Source organism: Rana temporaria, chromosome 3 (assembly GCF_905171775.1).
Source record: "Rana temporaria chromosome 3, aRanTem1.1, whole genome shotgun sequence".
Lineage (NCBI taxonomy): Eukaryota > Metazoa > Chordata > Amphibia > Anura > Ranidae > Rana > Rana temporaria.
In genome coordinates, this window is record NC_053491.1 from 291993979 (window position 1) to 292018583 (window position 24605).

Here is a 24605-nt window from a genome sequence, read left to right on the forward strand (position 1 = left end):
TGGGCTTTGGGATGATAAACAGGTTGGAGTAGAACCCCAAGCCCTGTTCCTGGACTAGTACTTCTATCACCTTCTGGCACAGCAGATGATTCAATGCCGCCATCAACGCGGCTCCCTTCACCGGGTCGCCTGGTACTCTTGACTCCTGGTAATGAGGAGGAGGGAATTCTGAAAATTCTAGTTTGTAGCCCGTGGCCACGGAAGACCGGACCCAGCAGTCGGGAATGCTGGCCTCCCAAACTTCTGCAAAGAGACGTAGCCTTCCCCCCACCATCGTGGGTGGGGGCGCCCCTTCATAAGGCCGACTTGGGGGCTGGCTTCGCAGGCTTGCGGTACCACTGCTTCTTGCCCCCAGTGGCTTGGCCTTGTGGCTTATTGTTAAAGCCTGATCTTGCAGGAGGCCGTCGATACTGTCTGGTATTAGAGGGCCCCTGTCCCGGGGAGGGCTGGCGCTTAAACGCGGGCCCTCGGGCTTTCTTCTTGACTGGCAAGAGAGTGCTTTTGCCGCTTGATATAGTCTGAATATATCTATCCAGATCTTCTACGAAGAGTCGTCCTCCATGGAAGGGAAACCCTACCAGGAGCTTTTTGCATGGGGGCTCAGCCTCCCAACTCTTCAACCATAAGAGCCTTCTCATATGGATTAGAAATAAGGATAAACGTGATGCCTGCTGGATGGAGTCCTTGATAGCATCCACCGTAAAGCGTATAGCCCTCGGTATATCCGAAAATTCCTCTGCCTGCTGGGCAGGGATAAGTTTAAGCATTTGCTTAGTCTTATCTGATAATGCTTGGGTAATTCCAATAGCAGCCACAGCGGGCTGAACTATCGCCCCTGCTGAAGTAAAGGAGGCTTTCAGTAATGTTTCCAAGCGTTTATCAACCGGATCCTTAAACACCTGTACGTTTTCCACCGGACAAGTTAAAGATTTGTTCACATAGGAGATGGCTGCGTCCACCGCCGGGGGCGCCCATCTTTTGGAGAATTTCTCCTCCATAGGATATAAAACAGAGAATTTTTTAGGTGGTAAAAAGACTCTATCTGGCTGGCTTACTCCAATCCTGAAACATGACCTCGAGTAGAGGATGGATCGGGAAAACTGCGTTGCTTTGAGGCGTTCTTAAAGAGCCTAAAGCTGAAACCGCCGATACTTGAGGTTCTGGTATGGGTAACTTAAATGCCTCATGGACCATGTCCGTTAAGGCCTGAACCCACAAACTTTCCCCTTGGGAGGCTGAACCAGACCCCTCAGTATCCAGATCCTCGATCTCTGAACCACCCTGGTCCAAAGCGTCAAGTCTATCCAATTCCCCTAGGGAAAGGATTTCTGTGTCTGAGGGTTCTTGCTCGGGTGACGGAGACCTAGTCCGCTTTCTACCCGATATAGCTTTAGCTATCCTTTTTGCCATTCTTTTCTCTAGTTCACCTAAAGAAACAGCAAGAACTCTCTCAGTGACAAAGCCGGGGTTGGACTGACCTGGATCAGCCCCAGCACCAGATCCCCCAGGTCCCATCAAGGCGTGCCCTGATATGTCCTGTGGGGAGAGCAGCGGCATAGCCGTGTCTGAGCCCTCGGATTTTGCGGGGGAATCCCCACCCTTTGTACCCTCTGACCCAGAAGGCATGGTACAATACCGAGGTACACCTGCTATCACCCAGCCACAGACGAAGCTAAGGGGATCTGTCGGTTTGGGAGCGATAGAGACTAACGCCCAAACTGAGAAGGGAGATCAGCAGTTCTTTCCCTTCTTCTCTTTTTCTTCTTTTTTTTTTTTTTTTTTTTTTGAAGAGGAAAAGAAACCACTCCGTCTCCCACTAACTATTACCAATAGCCATCTGCTGAAAAAAGGAAAAGAAAACCTATCTGTAGGTTTGACAGTCCTTAGAAAAACTGCAATTCTTCCTTTCGCCACCGGGTGTCCTCGGCGTGCTCCGCTCTGTGTCCTCCTCTCCTCTAGCTCAGGATGACACTGAGCTCTTGGCAGCTAATGGAAGGACCTCCCCTTCCTTTATTTGTGATTCGCCGCCCACAGGGACGCGCCCCCACCACGGAAACGGCGCGAAAATCGTTTATCTCGGGCACGCGCGCCCGTCGGCGGGGGCCATCACACATGGAGGAGGACGGAGCAGCGCAGGCACCCAGGCAGGTAAGCCCTTTAGGTAGGTGTCAGGGTACTAGCTCCATCTCTGACAGATTCCCGCACATGCCCAGTAGAATGACATTTCGGCGCATGCCTGTGCGTGGTTTGCGCGCACGCATGCGCTGTATGGCAGCGCGCCGTGTGCGTGGAAGCGCGCACGTGCACGTATGCGGCAACCCTGGGGCCAATCAGAGGCCGGACATTCCTATTTAAACCAGCAGCCTTCCCTGAACAGGTTGCTGGTTTGTCTTCAGCTCCTATGTGTTTACCTGTTGCCGTACCTGCCTGTTTTGACCCGGAATTCCTGACGACTCTCCTCTCACCTGGAACCTCTGACCCTTTGGCTAACGTTACCTGGATTGCTGTTGTCTCCTGCCCCTTGACCTTGGCTTGCTCTCATGGACTCCCTCTGAACTCTCCTGCCCTTGACCCTCGGCTTGTGACTCGGATTTGCCCTCATCTCCTGTGGACCCTACCAGACTCACCTACCAGTTCCTGCCTGACCAACGCTTGTCTCCAGTCTTCTGCACCTGCCCTGCTTCTGTCAGCTGCACCAAGTCTTCCTGCCAGCTCCCGGCGCCGGTGCCTCCTTGTGCCGTCCCTCTGTCCCAACTCCAGGGAGTGGTCTGCACAGGGTCGCAAAGGTGAGCCGCCCTCAGCATCTCGGTCTCGGTGAGTACAGGTTCTGACAGTACAAACCAGCCAGATGTCTGAGACCGACAGGGCGCGCTCACCCTTTGAGACGCTGTGCCAACAGGTCTCCGCCTTAACAGAGGCAGTCCAGAAGCTTCAGGAAGGCTACCTCCAGATTGATGGCCGCCTCCAACAACTGGCCGGTTCCCCAGGTCCATCCACTGCGGCCCTAGCCTCTTCACCCGGACCTTCTGCTGCCCAAGCTCCTGCAAGCCCTGCCATGATGGGGAGTAATCCCGAACCCCGGGTCTCCATGCCCGAGCGATTCTCAGGCGACCGCCGGAAATATCGGGCTTTCAAGAATGCCTGTTCCCTTTACCTGGCCTTGCAACCTAGAACTTTTGCGACCGAAGCTGTTAAGGTTGGATTCGTAATCTCTCTCCTTTCTGAGGAGCCTCAAGCATGGGCACACTCCTTAATGGAACAACGCAGTCCAATACTTGACTCTATGGACACCTTCTTCACCCACATGGGGAAATTATACGACGACCCCCTACGTGCAGCCACCGCAGAGGGTACTCTGCACAGCTTAAATCAAGGGAGACGGCCGGTGGAAGACTACACCGCCGAATTTAGAAAGTGGTCTGCTGACACAGGCTGGAATGAGTTGGCCCTCAGGTACCAATACCGCCAGGGCCTCTCTGAGAACCTAAAGGATGAGCTTGCAAGGTCGGCACCCCCTGCCTCTCTGGAGGATTTAATCCAAACCGCCACTCAGCTGGATAGGCGCCTTCGAGAACGTCGTTCGGAGAGGTTCCAGTCCAACCGGCCTAACTGGGTTCCACCAAGATATGCTCCAGTACCTCCGCCTCACCCAGCTCCACCAAACACCTCATTACCCGACCCAGAGCCGATGCAGCTTGGTATAGTACGGGCCCCTCTGACTCCAGAAGAAAGACTCCGGAGGCGTCAATCTAACCTCTGTCTGTACTGCGGAGCCGCCGGACACTTTTTGCGCACTTGCCCAGTAAGGCCTTGTAAGTCGAAACCTCCATCTGCTATCAATTTCCCTGTTACCAGTTTGCCTCAGACTTATGTTATCCTCTTTCTTTCCCTACAGCTCCCGGAAGGGGCAACACGTCTGCCGGCGATAATTGATTCCGGGGCCTGCAGCTGCTTCTTGGACTCATCCTTGGCCCAAAAGCTGCGTATCCCCTGCCGTACCAAGGATTTTCAGCTGCAAGTTCATCTGGCTGATGGCTCTCTTCCCCATTCCGGATTGATTACCCAGGAAACCCTTCCTCTTTGTGCCATCTCAGATTCTGGGCACCGGGAGTTCCTCTGTTTGGACTTGATCCCGTCCCCCATGTTCCCTATCATTCTGGGTCTCCCTTGGCTACAAGTTCATCTGCCCTGCATTGATTGGCTCAAGAAAGAAGTCAGCTTCCCTTCCACCTACTGTTCCCAGCACTGTCTCGCACCCGCTCCAGTCGCCTGCTCCACGCTAGCTACTCCACCTGAAGACCTACAGCATGTTCCTCCAGCCTACCTAGACTTCAAGGATGTCTTTGACAAAAAACAAGCCGATTGTCTCCCACCACATCGGTCATATGATTGACCTCTTGCCCGGATCTGAAATTCCCTTTGGGCGCATATTCCCCTTGTCAGAGACTGAGTTGAAGACCCTCAAGGTCTATATTGAAGAAAATTTAAGTAAGAAGTTCATCCGTCCCTCCTCCTCGCCAGCGGGGGCGGGGATCTTCTTTGTCGAGAAAAAAGATGGATCGCTTAGACCCTGCATTGATTATAGGGAGTTAAACAAAATTACCATTAAGAACCGGTACCCGCTGCCTCTAATCCCCGAGCTCTTTCAAAGGTTCCGATCAGCTCAGGTTTTTTCTAAATTGGACCTCCGGGGCACCTACAATTTGGTCCGAATAAGGGCAGGAGATGAGTGGAAGACTGCGTTCAGGTCCAGATTCGGGCACTTCGAGTATCTGGTCATGCCCTTTGGGCTCTGTAATGCGCCCGCCACCTTCCAGCATCTAGTCAATGACATTTTTCGACAATTTTTAGATGACTTCCTCGTAGTCTACTTGGACGATATTCTCATCTTTTCAGCCACAAAAGAATTACATCGGCAACATGTCAGGCAGGTTCTCACCATCTTGAGACAACACCGGCTTTATCTCAAATCAGAAAAATGCGAGTTCGAAAAGACATCAGTGCAATTTTTAGGATTTATCATTTCTGTGCATGGGGTAGCCATGGATCCCCAGAAAATCAGTGCTATTCAGGAGTGGGCACCTCCAACAGACAAAAAGGGCGTTCAGCGCTTCATTGGCTTCGCCAATTTTTATAGACGATTCATCATCGGTTTTTCATCAATTGTTTCTCCCATCACCAAGTTGACCCGCCAGGGGCACCGCTTCCAGTGGCCACAAGAGGCTCAGGAGGCCTTTATCAAACTCAAAACGGCCTTTACCTCGGCACCTGTACGTTGTCATCCGGATTCTACGTTACCTTTTGTTCTAGAAGTGGACGCCTCGGAATCTGCTACAGGCGCTATTCTTTCCCAGAGACAGGGACCGAAGTCGCTTCTTCACCCAGTAGCCTACGCCTCTCGGAAACTAAGTCCTCCTGAGCGCAATTACGACGTAGGCGATAGAGAACTACTGGCCATAAAATTTGCACTGGAGGAGTGGAGGTACCTGCTGGAGGGGGCAGCGCATCCCATTATCATTTTCACTGACCACAGGAACCTGGAATACTTACGGTCTGCAAAACGCCTTAGGCCCAGACAAGCCCGTTGGGCTCTTTTTTTTGCTCGCTTCAATTTCCATATTACCTATCGTCCTGGCGCAAAAAATGGAAAAGCTGATGCCCTCTCCAGGATGTTTCCAGAGACGCCCGATACTTCCGAGCCCAGCACGATCCTGTCACCTCAAAATTTTTTGCTTCTCCCTCAAACAGATTTGTTGACTGCTCTAAAGACCGCATGCCAACGGTGCCCTGATCATGAGGTTTCCTCCTTGGAGAAAAAGGACGACCTGCTGTGGTCTCGTGGGAAGATTTTTGTTCCAACAGAGGCAAGACAGTTAATCCTCAGCACCTTCCATGATCGTAAATTGGCTGGCCATTTTGGTACCCGTAAAACTTCCGAACTGATCTCTCGCTCCTTCTGGTGGCCTAAATGGAGGTCCGACTGCAAGGATTATGTCTCTTCCTGCATTCGCTGCCAGCGGAGTAAGGGGCCAAACACGAAAACCTGGGGGCTGCTGAAACCCCTTCCTATCCCAGAACGGCCCTGGATTGACATCTCCATGGACTTTATTGTCGATTTGCCTCCTTCAGCCGGGTTTACCACGATCCTAGTCGTGGTGGACCGTCTGTCCAAGATGGCGCATTTTTTGCCCATGGTGGGTACGCCCTCCGCGGCAGACACAGCCAAAATCTTTTTTAAAGAGATTATCAAGCTCCATGGAGTGCCCAAAAGCATAGTATCTGACAGAGGTACTCAATTCACATCCAAATTTTGGAAGGAACTTTGCAGAGCTTTGGAAGTGAAGATCTGTCTGTCCTCGGCCTATCACCCTCAAAGTAATGGCCAGACAGAGCGCACTAATCAAACGCTAGAACAGTATCTACGATGCTTTTGCTCAGTCTCCCAAGACGATTGGTCCTCCTTGTTATCTACAGCCGAGTTCGCTTACAATAATTCCATACATTCTTCCACAAACCAAACCCCGTTCTGGGCTAACTTCGGTTTCCACCCTTCCTTTTTGCCGGACTCCATCCCGGAAACATCTGTGCCAGCGGTCCAGGAACGTGTGACCTGCATCCAGCAAAACTTTCAGAAGTTACAGGAAAGCATGCAGCAAGCTCAGCAGGACTATAAGAGGTTCCATGACAAGGGGAGGAAGGATTGCCCTGTCTTTAAAGTGGGTGAGAAGGTCTGGCTATCCGCCATCAACCTCAAGTTACCTATTCCCTCTCGGAAGCTGGGTCCAAGGTTCATCGGGCCATTTGAGATCAGGCGAGAAATCAACCCAGTAGCTTTTGAGTTGGCTTTACCCAGGTCCTACAAGATCCACCCTGTGTTTCACGCCTCTCTGCTTAAGCCCGTTGTGTCTGACCCCTTCAACGGTAGAGAAGAACTGCCACCTCCACCAGTGGAGATTGAGGGTGAAAAAGAATTTGAGGTGGAGGCTATCTTGAGCTGCAGGAAAAGAGTAAGGCAGTTGCAATACCTTATAAAGTGGAAGGGATATCCCCCTGAAGATAACTCTTGGGAGCCTTCCCGGAATCTCCATGCCCCTCGCCTGATTCGGGCCTTTCACCTGGAACACCCGGAGTTAATGACCAGTTTGGGCGTCCGGAGTCCGCCCCTTGGGGGGGGGGCACTGTCAGGGTACTAGCTCCATCTCTGACAGATTCCCGCACATGCCCAGTAGAATGACATTTCGGCGCATGCCTGTGCGTGGTTTGCGCGCACGCATGCGCGGTACGGCAGCGCGCCGTGTGCGTGGAAGCGTGCACGTATGCGGCAACCCTGGGGCCAATCAGAGGCCGGACATTCCTATTTAAACCAGCAGCCTTCCCTGAACAGGTTGCTGGTTTGTCTTCAGCTCCTATGTGTTTACCTGTTGCCGTACCTGCCTGTTTTGACCCGGAATTCCTGACGACTCTCCTCTCACCTGGAACCTCTGACCCTTTGGCTAACGTTACCTGGATTGCTGTTGTCTCCTGCCCCTTGACCTTGGCTTGCTCTCATGGACTCCCTCTGAACTCTCCTGCCCTTGACCCTCGGCTTGTGACTCGGATTTGCCCTCATCTCCTGTGGACCCTACCAGACTCACCTACCAGTTCCTGCCTGACCAACGCTTGTCTCCAGTCTTCTGCACCTGCCCTGCTTCTGTCAGCTGCACCAAGTCTTCCTGCCAGCTCCCGGCGCCGGTGCCTCCTTGTGCCGTCCCTCCTCTGTCCCAACTCCAGGGAGTGGTCTGCACAGGGTCGCAAAGGTGAGCCGCCCTCAGCATCTCGGTCTCGGTGAGTACAGGTTCTGACAGTAGGTCACAGACCTCCTTTTAGCATGGGAAAAAGACTCCCCTCTTACAGAGATCCCACACCTAGCGCCAGCAGCCCAGCTAAGCAACACTTACCAGGGAGGTCACATATTACTGGGGAAAAAAGATTGAATCATCCTGTCTCTGTCATAGACATAGTGATTCCTTGCCAATGCAGAGCATACCCAGGCCTGTCCCCCTGTGCACCCCCTGTAGGGAACCTGCTAAGAACCAAGTTCCGCAAGCTCCCCCAATACTTACCTGCTCCATGCCGCAGGACTTTTGCACAGCAAGAGGTCCAATCTTCCCCCATCTCCGTGGGTGGCGTCTAGACCTTCAGGCCCTGGGTTCCTATGAAGGAGCCACTGTCCTGGGCCCATATAGCACCCTGGCAACAGAAACATTAGGCCCCCAAAGGTTTCTAAGTTCTGGGCCCAGGGTCCAGCTCTCTGAACAGAAAGCATTATGGGCTACACCCCAATGGTTTGGGGTCCGGTTGCTGACCACTTTAGCACTGAGGCCTTTGGACAGAACCGGTTAGCCCACCTTAATCCCAAGGATGTGGAGGTAAGCTAAACCATGACCAACACCTAAGACACTGGCGAAAAAACTGAGGTACTCCTCCTATGGGAGGGGGTTATATAGGGAGGGGCACTTCCTGTTTGAGATTGCCAGTGTCCATCACCTGAAGGTACTCCATATAACCCACATAGTAATGAATATGCCGCTCTGTGTCCCGTGATGTACGAGAAAGAAAAAGCTGTTGTCCAAATGTGCCTCCTGTTCTCCTTCATCCAAAGTTGGGGCACTTTAATACAGGAGGTGTGTTACTGGTCAGATCACCAGGGAAAATATCCAAAACAAGAAAACGAATGCAGCCGTCACATTGAATTGCTAAGCTGCATTATATTACATGTTTGCCTTTGAGTAGGATACTGCTTTAAAGTGGATGTAAACCATAAATAAATAAAAAGTCCTTTCCGTCCCCTTGCTTCGAGTGACATACATTACCTCTCACAATGAACTGTGGATCGCCCCCCATATTATGTTGAACATCCAGGAATGTGCATGTGTCCAAGCTAGTGCACAAGATATGTAAAAACCCTGTCACTCGAAGCAAGGGGATGGAAAGGACTTTTTATTTAGACAGGTATTTTTCTGGAAGTCTGTTAATTTTCACTGAACAATAAGAGGATTGCTCAGAGCTGGATTAACTATGTGTGGCAAGACTAGGCACAGATGATAGGAAATCGTATTCTCTACATTGTGACATAAAAAAAAAAAAATGTGGGGGGGGGTTTACATCCACTTTAACTAAAATCAGACTCCAACACGACCGTATCTTATAATGTACCATTAAGAAAAAGAAATTTTTGAGTTACTTGAAAAATCCCTTTTTTCGGGAACACATCGCAGGACATGATCCCTACCCTTGCTTGTTTCAGGCCAAAATTGCTTTCTAACAAAACTGACGTCCAAGATAACTAGAACACAGGAAGTGTGCAGAGGATATAGGACAGCTTTGAGAGTCAGAGGCGCGCGTGTGTGTGTGTGTGTGTGTGTGTGTGTGACTTATTTTTTTTTTTTTTAACCGGCCAAAAGGGAGCAAATAAGAGAAGCTCATTGTTGTGGGTTATGTGCACTTTTAAGATGAAAAATTAATACAAAACGGATTATAGCACACACATTCAAGAATGATATTTATCCTGCAAGGCTAGTGCATTTAAATGCATTTTAAGATGTGCCCCCAAAATGTTTTTATAAAAATTAAAACCCACCCTTTTGTGCTCTACGCTAAACTTTTTTTCTCTTCACTGCTGGAAATATTCTGCCACCTGTGGCTGCTGATGTACTGATCTGCACACATTTAAACTCTGTAGCCACCTAATGCTGTGAATGACTTGTGGTCTTTGGCCAGTGCTGTAATGTGACCTTGCTGACCAATGAGACTCTTCTGTCACAGAAGTAAGAAGACTCTCATTGGTCAACACCTGTGATGACATGACTGTTGACCAATGACCTAGCCATTTACTAGCATTATACGCTACACTACCTCAGGCTCTTTTTTATGGAGTTTAAAGTACAGATCAGTACACCGGCAGACATTGTCATCGAAAGATTATCTGTTCAGTAGGAAGAGTGTTCGAAATTCGTCTTTTAAAGTGTATGTAAACCCTCACATATACCCAGTGAAGTGAACAGCCTCAGTTGATGGAGATAAAACCAATACTACATAAGTTTTACATGTATATCTGCTGTCTTGAGCTTTATATACTGTTTAGAAAGTGCCGATTGTGTTAGAACCCCCCCCCCCCCCCTTCATTCTGCACTGAGAGAAGCCTTGGATTACACCCCTTCCAGATAGGCAGAGACTTTCAGAGCTGTCTCGTGAGTAAAGAATCTTTCTGCTAATACATAGCACTCTCTGACAAAATTCAGCCTGGTTTTATCACGTGTCAGACTTTGTCGATAATAGTGGAATGGAGCAGGAGAAAGCCACAGGACTTGGTGCTTTAAAGAGAGATAAGAAAACACTGCAGATATGTGCCCAGCTCACTTGCCTGTAATGAGGAGTGTAGGCAGCTGGGTCCTGGAGAAATCTTTAGGTAGAACAGCAGTAAAGCTAGTTTAACAGATGCAACAAACATCTTTTCACGTAGGATTAAACCTTTTGGTGAAAACATTGATAACTAGACTTCTCGGCATTGTCTGGTTTGGTAACACTGTTTTTTTTTTCTTATTATTATTATAGGCAAAACTGTGAAAATGAAGAAACCATCAAATGGCGTACTTTGTATGAGGAGTTATCCAATAAAGTTAGACCCTTTCAGGTAGGTTTATAAAGATTTTCCAATGGGGTTTAGTGTATTTCCACTTTTTGAGACCCTGCATGTTTGGGCTGCATTCCTGGTAAATCACCTTCTTTTGAATTGAAACTGAACTCAAAAGTGAGGATTTGCTTGTTTATAGGGAATATCTAGAAAGTGTTAATATGCCTTAACATTACCCTGAAAGCTTTTACAATTTGTCTTGAATTTCTTAAAAAAAAAAAAACAACTAAACTCCTGGTATGTAAAGGTGCCTAGGCATTCCTATGTATACAGCTTCCTAGCTCTGTATGTCCAAGTGTGAATCTAAGGCATTGCTGCTTTGACTGCTAGTTTTAGAAGGTTTAAAGTGACATTTGATGTCACTACTGTGTTGCTCGTTCACCTTGGTGGAGGTTCAGGCTGAGGAAGCAAAGCTTTGCCTCTACAGAGATGGACTGACTAGGACAGCCTTTCCTGACCTTCTCTTACTTGGTAGGTATTCCCCTGCTAGTGTACGTGGCTTTATACAAGGGGAGGTTTTTAAGATTAAACCAGAACTCCGGGCATCATTTTTTTTTTTCTATGTTCTCGTTGCCGATCTCCTACCTTCATCAACTATGTTGACCATGTTCTTCTGAGCTCTGTAGTTCCTCTGCAATAGCCTGCTGAACTTGCCGGAATATTTTTTTATTGCCTGGTGATTTCCTGTTTGTAAGACCGCTGGCTGCTATCCCTCCTGTAACCTCAGCCAGTGGTCTAACATGCCCCCTTGTAGTACTTTGAAACCAAGCTGGGATGATGACGCTGCACTGCACTGGTGGCAGTATGTAAACAATTTTTTTAAATGACAAAAAATTACAACTTCAAAAATAAGTGATATAACTACAATGTCTAGCCTTGGTCCTCATCAAACCTGATATGCTGCAAAGGTTTTCGCTCTTCAGCCTCTCTGAGAATTTCCAGTCTGGTAATACATTTCTCAGACACAAAATCCTTTGTTCCTGCACTATTCCAGACACATTGGGGTTGATTTACTAAATCTAAAGAGTGCAGCATCTGTGCATGGTAGCCAATCTGTTTCTAAATTCAGCTTGTACAATTAAAGTGGATGTAAACCCTCTCCTATACCCAGTAAAGTGAACAGCCTGTGTAGATATACAAAGATGAAACTCTCCCTACATAAGTTCGACGTGTATATCTGCTGTCTTTCCCTTTCTATATTCTTTAGAAAGTGCACATCGTGTTAAATGTTTCTTCCTTTTTCAGCAGTGGGAAGGGAGTCTGGTCGTACACTGTGTGAGCTGATTGGAGGGCAGGCACCCCCCACCCCTCTACATAGGCAGAGGAACGAAGAAACACGGAGAGCTGTACTCTGTATAGACCAGCTCTCTGCTAATCCCCCTCACCAACACAAATTTTCAGGTGCTTTTATCTCCCATGTCGGAGAGCTTGTCGAAATTCTCATGCTGATAACAGAAGAACAGAGCAGCAGGGGGCACTTAGGGCTTTGGAGAGAGATGAGTAAACCCTACAGATAGATGTTATACTAGGTCAGATTTCATCAATAGGGTTTACATCCACTTTAAGGCTGGGTTCACACTGGAGAACGCAGCAGCTCACAGCAGTCTAAGCTTTGACAGTAAAACCTGGAAGCTGATTGGTTTCTATGCAGAGCTGCACCAGATTTTGCACTCCAGTCTTAGTAAATCAACCCCACTATCTCTTTCCAGATAATTTTGTTAAGTGTCTACTTCTATTGAGGTTGGTTCTCCCCATGTCTCGTTTTTACAAGACTCTGGCCATCCTTATCAAAGATGCTGTCATTTAAGCCATGCTGGCAAAGTTAGGTGTGCTTTTGCGGTCAATCTATTCCTTAGTGTGACCTTTCAACATTTAACTGCCATTCTTTCTTCCTAGACCAGCAACCTTTGTCCACTTGAGAGCCAGATTCAATGTATGTGAATGCATGGAGGGCTGTATTCACCTTCTAATGAAGATGATTATAATCCTTACCTAGTAATAACAGTACAGGTTTTCCTCACTTTATGGTGCTTCACTAATACAAAGCCAGTTCACCCTAAGAGCATGTGGCTGGGGATTTGTTTTTTACTGCCCCCCTTCCCCATACTGGCACCCAAGGGTGGCTGACACCAGCCCTGCCAGCATTGTCTGGAGAATTGGTCACCCTCTCCCCATCACTCCCAGTGTCCTCTGCCCCACACACACCCTTACAGCTGCATAGCATGTAATACAGCATTTATTAAGTGTGTGTGTGTGTGTGTGTGTTTTTTTTTTTTTTTTTTTTTTTTTTTTTAAGGATAAATATGCGCTTACATTTTTTAGTCACTTACCTTGACTTCTCAGAATTATTGACATTTGTATTCTAGCAACAACTGGATGCCTTTGAAGCTGAGAAAAATGCCTTGCTTAATGAGCGTGGAGCAGCACAGGATGAAGTGAACAAACTCGGTGAAGCATATGCCAAGCTGCTTGGTCATCAGAATCAAAAACAAAAGATAAAGCATGTTATGAAACTCAAAAACGAAAACATTGAACTCAAACAGGTGCAGTACTAGTTACACTTCCTCATTTGAACAGCAGATGGCGCTATAAAACTACTATATGGTTGTATGTGAACTTCTGGGTTAATTCTCATACTGTTTATGCTTCATCCGTGTGACTGGACAGTGGCAAACGCATAACCCCACACACTCCCATCATTGCCTCCGTTTTTTGCTAGTTTCTGTAGGAGATGGAGCAAATACAAAAATGTCTGCAGTCACCCTGAACCCCCTCAACCCAAGCTGCTGTAAAAATATCTTCATATTAAAAGCTTTATATGCAACACAGAGAGCTATCTCTATCTAATAATTCATAGCATAACAAAGTGATACACATACAGTGCATTACATCAGAGCATGAATTTTTATATAAAAAAAATAAGCTTTGCACAACAAAAGTGCTCCACATCAATAGTCCATCAAACAAGTGTAGTGAAAAAAATAAGTGTGTAGAGTTGATCTAACTGTAAAGCAACTAGTTGTCCATAAATCATGCAGCATTTTCAATGTGGTAAAGTGCCTGTGCGCAACACCCTTCGTGCAGCACACAATTGACTTACATTTTCCCCAGATTTAATTTGGCCAAACGGTGCAGTGTAACTTTGCTTAAAGGAGAAGTACAGCCACAGGAGTGCGGTTTGTTCTGCACTTCTGTGACCTGTTTTCATCAGACAGCGGGCTGAAGTCTTGCTCAGGTAAGATCATGACAGTCGGATCTGCCCACAACCCTGGGCTGGAACCTGGCTCAGCCTCTTAGGCCGCATTCACACCTGAGCGTAGCGTTTTCGGGCGTTTTGTTGCGCGTTTGCATACAGCGTTGTCTGACGGTTTTGAACTTCGTCGTTTTTTATTTTAGCCAATAGGAAAAATTATCATCTCTTTCATAATTTGTTGCTATGTTTGTAGATTTTTTTTATCATCTTCCTGGGTGAATGTTCTATTCCACAGAACAGATTAAAGCGACAAAACGCTTGTTGTCGCGCTAGACGCTTGAATCAAGCGTTTCCATCAGTTTCTACTAACGTTCAATAAAACGTTCAAAAACGCCCAAATCAGCCCAATTTGCGTGACAAAAAAGGGTCCAGAACTTGTTTGAGCTTCAGGAGTTCGGCTTCAGGCGTTTTGGAGTGGAGATGTGAAACATCTCCATTGAGAATAATGTATTTTTTCCCCTCTAGCGTTTTATAGCTTCAGGCTACAAAACGCTCAGGTGTGAATGCAGCCTTAGCAAGCTGCTGAGATTGTGAGCCAGCCGCTCCCGCCCCCTCCACAGCCCAATGCTCACGGAGCTCTGAGAACAGAGTGAGCAGTCTTTGATCGATTGGGTCTTGGAGCCGGTGGGGGACAGATGCAGCATCGGACCAATGCTGCATCTACCTAGGTAAGTATGATTACAACCCATGCTTCTTTTTAAAGCACAAGAATCCCTTGGTTCCTAGTAGAAAAAGGAGAAAAAGCTCATGGTGTGAAACCACTTCTTAAAGTGGTTTTAAAGGTTTTTTACTTCATTGCATCCTATGCTTAAAATAAATCACTTTGTGCATAACACATCTATATAATGAGTTTCAAGTTTTGAATTGAATTACTAAAATAAACTTTTAGTTATATTAAGGTGCGTGTGTGAGCGTCAAAATTGTAAATTTGGCGATGTGGGATAACTGCATTCTAGTGAAGGGAAATTGAACATAAAAATACATTTAAATAAATATCTACAAACGGTTTATTTTATTTACAATAAAAGGATCCTTAATCTTAAAAATACCAGCTAATCGGATCTTAAACCAGCTCTAAAACCTTCCCAAACTTTCTAGGTCAGGGGATAAGCAACCTTTCATAAAAACTATCAAACACTCAATAAAAACACAACAGTGTCCTCCACTCCCCTTTATACCATTCCTCTCACAATAGTGTTCTCTGCCTGCCGTGATTCACCCCCCCCCCCCCCCCAAAGCATTGTCCTTTGTCCCTTTCACACCTCCGCACTGTAGTATCTTTTGCACCCCCACCACTGCTGTGCCTTTGTCTGTCCCCCTTGTCACACACCACTGGATAGGGGGCGGATACTGTCGGAGTTAACTTTTTACATTAACAAGCTTGTGATTGGTTGCGAGGTATGCATGCCAACCAATCACCTGCTGGTTAATGTAATAAGTTAGTTCCAGCAGCCCCTGCCCTCTATCCAGTACTGTGATTTCTCCTGATCTCCGCATTGCAGGTAAGAGAGGCCACTGGGGAATCGCTATGCATGGGCCTGTGTTCCTGATTGACCCGTCGACCCCTGCTCTAAGTGATGGGCCACTGTGTGTCTGAAGAAGCTTTAGATATCCAGATTGGTTGCTACAGATTAGTTTTCCATTACAGCTTTCAGCCAGTGGACGTCTTTTTTTACCTTTCTAAAGAAGCGTTTCACCCAAAAGTTAAAGCTTCCGCTTATCCGATTCCTCCCCACCTCCAGGGCCACCTTTCCAGGAGAGGACTAGGCAGAAAACATGTTAAAGTGTTAAACACACATCAAAACTGTACAGGAGGGCGGTCCCTCTAGGTACAACTCCTCTCCTTGCGTGTAGCAGCTCAGTTTTTTTTCTGCCTAGCCTAGAAGAACCTGGCTCCCTGTGGGCCCTTTGGTCCTGGAGTTTTGTCTACTTATTTGTTCCTGAGATCTACTATCAACTGTCGACTGGGTCACAGGCTGGACATCAGATCCTTGTAGGTCCCCCCCCGTTTCGGCCATCGAACGTGTGCAGACCTTTAGCTTACACGCTGGGTTGGCCACAACATGCCCTGTTGCTCCAGGGGTGGCCGGTGGGCTACATGCTCCGGGCTACACATATGACCGGGCTATATGTCCATGTCAGTGTGCCAGGGCCGACAGTCACACCATAACCGTGCGGGCGATGGGTCTGTCAGGAATGCTTCCAGCGAGTCCACGCAGGACGGGTAAGTAGCCATTCCTCTTGCTCTGGCAGGATGGCACGGCTGGACATTCCTGGGGAGGTCAATTAGGGGGTTCCCACACTTCCTTTTTTCTCTCCCTGTCCTTTTTTCCCCCCTCCTCCCCATGTGCTGGGCCTGGCTGTGAACTGGCCAGGGGGGGGGGGGGTGGACACTCCGCTTCTGGCTAAAGCTACACGGTGCCAGGGTCCGCTTTCGGTGTGGGGGGCTTCCGTTTGGGAGCTCCCGGCCGTTCTGTGTACTTTTTACCGCAGTACACGGCTGGCGGCCATTTTGGAAGTGTCCGGCGCCATTTCTTGTTATACAGCGGTGTCCATTTTTCTTGTGGTCCACGTGCTTTTTCTTCACACAGACGTCCGGCTGCCATTTTTTTTGCAGCCCTCTCCTTACAGCGCTGGCCATTTTGTTGTGGTTTCTACTAGGTTTTTGCTTCTAGCGGTGAAAATTGCTCTCAGAGCGGCGCAAACACAGCTCAATTGCCTCAGAGAGAGTGACACAGGCGGTGGTGTAGGAACACCTCAGTCGCAGGAGAGAGCGGCAGCTGTGCAATGCCTGGTCGGGGGTTGGGAGTCCTCTGGGGGGGCCCTTAGTTCTGTGGCAGCTAGGAGAGTGGACTTGTGTACCTTGCTTTAGTCCCTACGGGTGTCAGGCGTGTGGGGTCAGCATGGCATCAGAACTGGCGTTTCTTCCCAGATATACCTGTGTTGGCTATCGGTGCGCCTGCACCTCCTGTACTATGGACGCTTTTCGGGGTCCTGTAGTCTTTTGTTGCCAGGGTAGAAGTGGTGTGTGGGTGCAGGGGGGGGGGGTAAAATAACGCCCCCTCCCACCACCAATTTCTGCAGGAAGCTCTAATTCAGCCTCGGGCCTGGCTGCGGCTCACGGCTCTTGTCTGAAGTGTCAGGGGATGCCGACCAGGACCATGCAGACAGTGAGGATAATTCCATGTCTGGGTCAGCGCAGAATGAGGCACTTATTGGAGATCTCTTCACCGCAGTTCAGGAGACTCTAACAATTGAAAGATACGGCGGGTGCATCTACAGAGGTGTTGGTCCCTTTTGGCTCCCGTAAGCCATCCTGCACTGCTAGGGTGTTTTCTTGCATGACTTATTTTGATAAGTTTCTGTACAAGGATTGGGAGTGACCGAAAAGGGCCTTTTATGTCCCAAAATATGTAGTGGTCCATTACTCCTTTGAGAAGAGTTTCCTGAAATATGGACATCTCCCCCAATTGTGGACCCCCCCCCGGTTTACAGGTGAAACAAAGTAACCACGATTCTGGTGGAGCTGACTCCTGCTTTTAAGGACCATGCAGACAGAAGGGCAGAGGCGGTGTCCCGGTCCCTGTTCACGTTAGTGGGGTCAGCAGTGCGGCCTGTTTTGGCCCCGACCCTGGTGTCACAGACATTTACTGAATAGGCAAGTTGTTGCCCCACAAGTCGGAAAAGCAACAGGCTTCCCCAGTCTGGGTGGAACTGGCTGACCAGTTGATCCATGGCTTTTATGCCTGCGACTCGGCCTTGGATACGGTCCCCTTGCTGTCCACAGCATTGGTATCTGCGGTGGCACTATGTTGGTTCACGGACCAGACTTCTAAGAAGGCTCTGGTGGATTTACCCTTCAAGGGTGAGAGGCTTTTGGAGCCTCGCTGTATGACATTATTAAAGATGTCGCTAGGGGTAAAGAGCACCTTGCTCCCACAATCCAAAAAGGTAAGCCACGCTGTAGGCCAGGGCCCTCTTTTTCCACTCGGAAGTGTTTTTTTGTCCGTCCAGAGCCACTTGTAAGTGCTCCCAGACAGGGTGTCTGCTGAAGGACAAAAACGTCCCTGATTTCGCAAGCCTGCGAACAAATCTGCGACAAGAGAGTTCTCTTGTACTCCAAACTGACTTTCCCTCCAACCTTTAGCTTCCTCCAGCTCGTCGGGGTGACCCGTTTGTGGCAGTGCAAGACCTGATGGGGCACCGGGTGATAGACTCCTCTGGCTTTGGTGGAGCTGTTGGCGTCCCGCAGGTTGTCTTCACTGGGCTTTTGCATGCGAGTCCTGTTTTTTTTTTTTTTTTTTATCCATCCTATTTTTACCTAATGATCTGGCTAGTAACATACTTCCTGTATTCGGATTCATGAAAGAGCACAGAGACCCCTTTGGAGATTGTCAGTCTGGTAGGAGGGTAGTTTAGTTCTAGAATGATTAGCAGATTTGGATACACTAAACAAATTGAAGCTAAACTCTCGTCAACACCTCATATGTTGCCGCAACGGTTTTCCTTTTTTGGCATTCAGATTTTACATGCATGAATAAAAGCTGACTATTGTTGGCACTCCTGTTGTTGGTAAATGCTGTGTCTCAACCCTGTAACTGCTACATCTGCAAGACAGCTTTTTCTGTTAAACAGACTTACTGGCTAGCTCACCAGGTGAATATGAACGGTAGCCCAAAAAACTCTAATGCGGCCATTGCGTTACCAAGAATTGATGAGCTGCAATATAAATGTTGGCTTTTTGTGTTTTATACTACTTTAACCCTCACCTTGCTGTCAGGACAGTCTTTTCCCCCCACTAACTCAATTCTGGGCCAACGGACCTGTTCTGGCTCTAATGCAACATCCAGTTTCCCACTCCTGGGGGTGCTCCTTCCTCAAATATTCTGTCAAGAGGACTATTCTGCTGCTTTACTCATGGTGCTGGGACAATTGGTACACATCTTCAAGGATTTATAATCTAGTGATTGAAAACAGTTTGGTCTCGGTCACCACAAAAGCTACCTTGTTAGTTTCCCCTCCCACCCCTTCTCGGGTTGGGGAAAGAGGAAGTGAGACGAATGCCTCTGACATGGAGGAATCTTCTGAGGACACTCCAGCCTCTAGCATTTCACAAAAGCAATAGTCCGTGGTGGGTTTACTCAGAAAAAAATTAAATAAAACTGATGCTTTTCTGTGACCACGCAACCCCCCACTATTGCATCTATTTGAGTGCATCCAGGCTTTGCTGATATAGCCAAACCACATGGCAAAAGAAAACCCTCGGGTCCATTTCATCAGCTATGCAGCATTTGGAGATTTCCCGAAAGCCTAGTTTCGGTTGGGAGATTCCATCTGGCTTGGGGCTTATGTCTGTGCACAGGAGGCAAATGGTATGGGTAAAATGCAGGTCCGCTGCAAGAAGCAGTTGGCATATATGTCTTAAGGGTGAACACCCCTTTGACAATGTTCTGGATAGGTTTATCCAGAAGATCACAGGTGGAAAGAGCTTCTAAAGAAGCTGGAGTTTTGCATCTTGCCTCCTCCACGCTTTATCGAACAAGCCTACTGCACCTGCTCCAGACCAGTTGCCTCTCGGGGGATCATTGCCTCAGTTTCAGAACCAGTAAGTTTTCATTGTTACCATCCCAACCTGTTCATGGCGTTCCTGAATACGTTTTTACAGGTTCAAAGTTCCATATATCTGTATGGTCATTGGTTGTTTCCCCCCATGTGGGGGATTTCCTGGCCTTTGTGCACATCAAGGATGCTTGCCTCCATATCCATAATTTTTCACTTCATCTCTGATTTGCATTGGGGAACGTTTTCAGGTTGCAGCTTTGTCTTGCCACGGTACGGAGAGTGTTTACGAAGGTGCTAGCCCCAGTTTTGGTTAATCTACAAGCCAGGGGAACACCTATTCTGGGATATTTGGACGATCTGCTCCTATGGGAGAAAGCAAGACTGTCGTTGGTCTTTGTTCACGTATATGTGAATCTCATTCAATTTGCCTGACATGTGAACCAGCAGCCTTCTCTATGGAGCCGGCTCACATATTTGTGGCCTGGCTGCGGTTATTTTTAAAATGAGTCCTGTGCGGTTTTCCGATTCGGGTACCATTTCAAGTAAAATTTGCACCTGAACCGGTGAACAAAACTGCAACAGAGTTCCTTAAAAAATGAAATATAAATTAAGGGAAACCGCGGCCAGACATATGTGAACCGAGCATAAGAGCTAGTATGCAATAGGCCACCAGGATTTCAACTGGGTCCTCAATCTCAAATCGATCCTGGAACCATCACATTGCCTGGGATATCTGGGGCCTCATCCTAATTGCATATCCCTGGCCTAAATAAAGACTTGGAGATAACCGTGTGATGTAGGGATTGGTCATTAACCACTTAAGGACCGCCTCCTGCAGATATACGTCGGCAGAATGGCATGGCTGGGCACAGGCACGTATCCGTACGTCCCCTTTAATTGCCCAGCTGTGGGTCGGGCGCGCGCCCACGACCCGGTCTGAAGCTCCGTGGCCGTGGGACCCGCAAACCCGTTCGCCGCCGGTGTCCCACGATCGGTCACAGGAGCTGAAGAACTGGGAGGTGTGTGTGTGTGTGTGTGTGTGTAAACACACCTTCCCCGTTCTTCAGTGGCAGCTTCATTGATCGTGTGTTCCCTGATATAAGGAAACACAATCAATGACATCACACGTCCAGCCCCGCCCCCCTACAGTTAGAAAAACATATGAGGTCACACATAACCCCTACAGCACCCCTTAGTGGTTAACTCCTAAACTGCAATTGTCATTTCACAGTAAACTGCATTTTTATAGCATTTTTTGCTGTGAAAATTACAATGAAATGAAAATGTGTCAAAATTGTCTGATTTGTCCGCCATAATGTCGCAGTCACGAAAAATTCGCTGATCGCCGCCATTAGTAGTAAAAAAAAAAATATTAAAAATGCAATAAAACTATGCCCTATTTTGTAAACGCTATAAATTTAGCGCAAACCAATCGTTAAACGCTTATTGTGTTTTTTTTTTTTTTTTACCAAAAATATGTAGAATATGTATCTGCCTAAACTGAGAAAAAGTTATCTTTTTTTGGGGTATTTATTATAGTAAAAAATACCACCAAAAGAAAGTGCTATGTGTGGGGGGAAAAAAAGGACGTAAATTTTGTTTGGGAGCCACATCGCACGACCGCGTCATTGTCAGTTAAATCGACGCAGTGCAGAATCGCAAAAACTGGCCAGGTCCTTTTTACCTGCATAAAGGTCCGGGTCTTAAGTGGTAGTAAACCACAAATTCTTCACCCTGCAAATTAATGGCATAATGTGCATCGCATACTCGCACATTATGAAAGACTTGCCTGAAAATGAAGCCCTCCAGCGGCACGCTGTCACTGCTGACAGGGATTTCACATTCACCCGGTCTGTGATTCACGAATGATGTCACGTCTGCGACACGGCTCTTTATGGGCGACACGCCATCTATAAAGAGCGCAGTGCTCATGCATCGGTTACCTAAATGGTGCACGTTTAGGAGATATTTACTGTACCTACAGGTAAGCCTCATTATAGGCTTACCTGTAGGTATAAATAAAAAAACTTTTACTACCATTTTAGGTGTGTGTGTGTGTGTGTGTGTGTGTGTGTGTGTGTGTGTAATTTTATATGTATTTTTTTTATATGATGCCAATATAGATTTGCTTGGCCCTAAGAATGTGTTTTTTTTTTTTTTTTTTCTATGAGTAGTAGGCCAATAGACGGTTCACTATTTGACCATATGCCACTCACGGGTAAAAATGTTTCCAGACAGGCGTTAAATTGGAACTTTAACATATTGCAGGCTGACGGGTCTTTAGCACCCAATCTCAAGTTTAGGCCCATGATTGCTTACAGGCACAATAAAACCATACTCGGTCACCTTGTACAGGCTGGCCACCAAGAATCTCTCATTGGACAGTCTGTTTATACTGTAGGTGCTATAATTGCAATGTATGATTCTCGCATCGCATACACTATCTTGATTTTGTGTTTTTGCATCCTGAAATGTCCATGTGTGCTGACCTATGTGGGTAAAACAACTGTTCCATTTAGGAGATGTTTCCAGAAACCTAGGAGTGACATTAGGACAGCCCTGATGAGGATGGAAAAGGTGAAAACTGATTTGATGATGTTAAGCAGCCAGCTAGAGGAGGTGACCAGGACCGCCTTTCTGTGCTTAAACACGATTACGTTTACACACGATTGGTTTGTTTCATCAAGAGCTTTGCAGGTTTCCTTGTTCTCTCCTTCCCACCAGATCCTAGGCCATTCATTTCCATTACATATGGGTTAGATGTTGTCCAGATCATGGTGGAGACACTTGTGTTACAATGTGTCTTCCTGTATGACACTTTGGACTTTCGTACCCAAGACCCCTCCTGATCGCTAATACATTGTTTATGGCCTTGACAGTGGGAAGGAGAGAAATTCCTCCAATATATTTTTTTATTTTTATAATATTTATTTTTTATATTCTTGGTTTGCGTTAACTTTTTACATTTCTTTCTGTTTTGGGTTTAATCTGTTTCCCTTGCTAGCTATACAGTTCAAATCTCGGTCAGTTCAGCAGGGAGCGGCAAGGATTTGAGCAGTCGATAAACTTGGGTACGACCAGCCTGTCGGATTGTTCATGAGATTCTTGCCAGTGGCTATATAGCCGCTAGCAACAATCACTGTGTTCTCCCCGACATGGCAACCCCCCTGCCAGGAACACAATAGCTCCATGGGAGGGAAAGTTACAGGAAAGAAAATCTCGATCTTTGTTCCTCCTGACAAGATGGGTTTACATCTGTCTTGGCTTAAGCATTCTGGATGTCATGGGCTTCAGTGGCGGGGGCCCTGCCAGACAGTGTTTTGCTTGGATACAGCTTCCGCATATTGCATTCGCAGCCACCCCATTTCCTCTGTGGATGGAAGGTGGGTTGCCTGGCAACAGATGGATCCTGCCGTCTTTTTTTCTCACTTTGTTGTCTGTATAAAAAATATTTGCACTAACAATACTCTGCCTGGCTTTATGTGTATTACTGCTGCTCTTTGATATTCTATTATGGTTGGGCTTATGTGGAGGATTCTTTATTTTTCTAGTATTTTTGGTGGCATTCTGACAACATATATCGGTGGATCGGAGGTGTCACTTTTTTCTTCTCTAGTGGAGAAGACTTTAAACACTTTTGCATTTTTGTACACATTTTATCACATACCTGACAAAGGGGTCCTGAGTGGCTCTGGAATGTTGCACTGTCCTTTTGTTATGTGATCGTTCTTTAATAAAAATGTTGGTTGTTGCTACATGATCTATAGCAGACCTGGGCAAACTACGGCCCGGCGGACCTTTTAATCCGGCCCCGCCGCCGCCGAAATCGCCGCCGCCGCAGCTGCCACGTTAATCACCGCGGCGGGGAACATTACAGACAGCGTTCGTTTGAACAGCTGTTTTCCCCGCCGTGCATAGACACTCCCCCTTGGACGGATCTGTCCAATCGCGAGCAAGGGGGAGTCACATAGACACTCCCCCTTGCTCGCGATTGGACAGATCCGTCCAAGGGGGAGTGTCTATGCGCAGCGGGGAAAACAGCTGTTCAAACGAACGCTGTCTGTAATGTTCCCGCCGCGGTGATAACAGTAGCCCTGTTGTACCGGGCCCGCCCCCATCAGCTACACAGTGGGGCCGGGCATCATTAAAATGCTTTACTGCATTTAAAAAAAAAAATGTTTTCTAAAATCTTCCCCGCCTCCACTTGCTTACAGAGTGGTTATATACATTTACTGGACCCCATCGGGTCAACACAGGGGCCCAGGAGGGGAGCACAGCGGAGGGACTATTTCTTTGTTTTCGGGCACATGTACATCATGCCGCCCCACTATTATAATAGTCCCGGCAGGCGGAGTGATACGGCGATTCTCCTTTCGGCTCCCGGCTGCTTCTCTCATGAGATATGATAGAGTTGAGCGGCTGACAAGGAAGAGCAGGAGGCGATCGTGGCTGCACTTGGACACAGTGAGTGGGCAATAGAGAAATAATACTCACTGTGTCCTATTTTATGTATCTTACAGCACATCAGGTTACAATCATCACACAGGTGAGGCAGAACAGCAGGGTCTCTGTCATGGCTCTGTGTCACATTGCTGTTGGGTGCTGACTTTGTTATGGTTGTACTGTTACAGTCTGTTATATACAATACAGCCATAAGTTAAGTCAGCACCTAACAGCCATGTGACATAGAGCCATGATCGACCCCATGGTTACTGTGCTGCCTGTGTGATAATTGTAACCTGATGATAATAAGAAATATGCTACTTTAACCACTTGGGATCGGCGCTATGGATGAAAGACGTCCACAGCGCGGCTCTCAAGTGCCGGGTGGACGTCCTGTTGTTGTCATTCTCAAACAACGTGCCCGGCGCATCGCTGGGAAGCCGATGGTGTACCTGGCGGCCGCGATGTCCGCCAGGTACCCACAATCGGCGGTGACAGCAGAGACGTGGATCTCTGTGTGTAATGATGGGGTGTAAACACAGAGCTCCACGTGCTGTCAGGGAGAGAGGAGACCGATCTGTGTCCCTTGTACATAGAGACACAGATCGGTCACCTCCCCCAGTCAGTCCCCTCCCCCCACACAGTTAGAACACACCCAGGATACACGTTTAACCC

General features: G+C 47.6%; 1 protein-coding gene across 1 annotated transcript in view; it reads left to right on the forward strand.

Annotated features, from left to right (window-relative positions):
• The window catches only part of HMMR (hyaluronan mediated motility receptor), an 89885-nt gene that overhangs the window by 55563 nt on the left and 9717 nt on the right, over positions 1-24605 (forward strand). Inside the window, exons 14-15 of the mRNA XM_040344736.1 lie at positions 10594-10672; positions 13039-13215. Coding sequence (XP_040200670.1) covers positions 10594-10672; positions 13039-13215 — 256 coding nt within the window. The remainder of the gene's footprint in view (positions 1-10593; positions 10673-13038; positions 13216-24605) is intronic.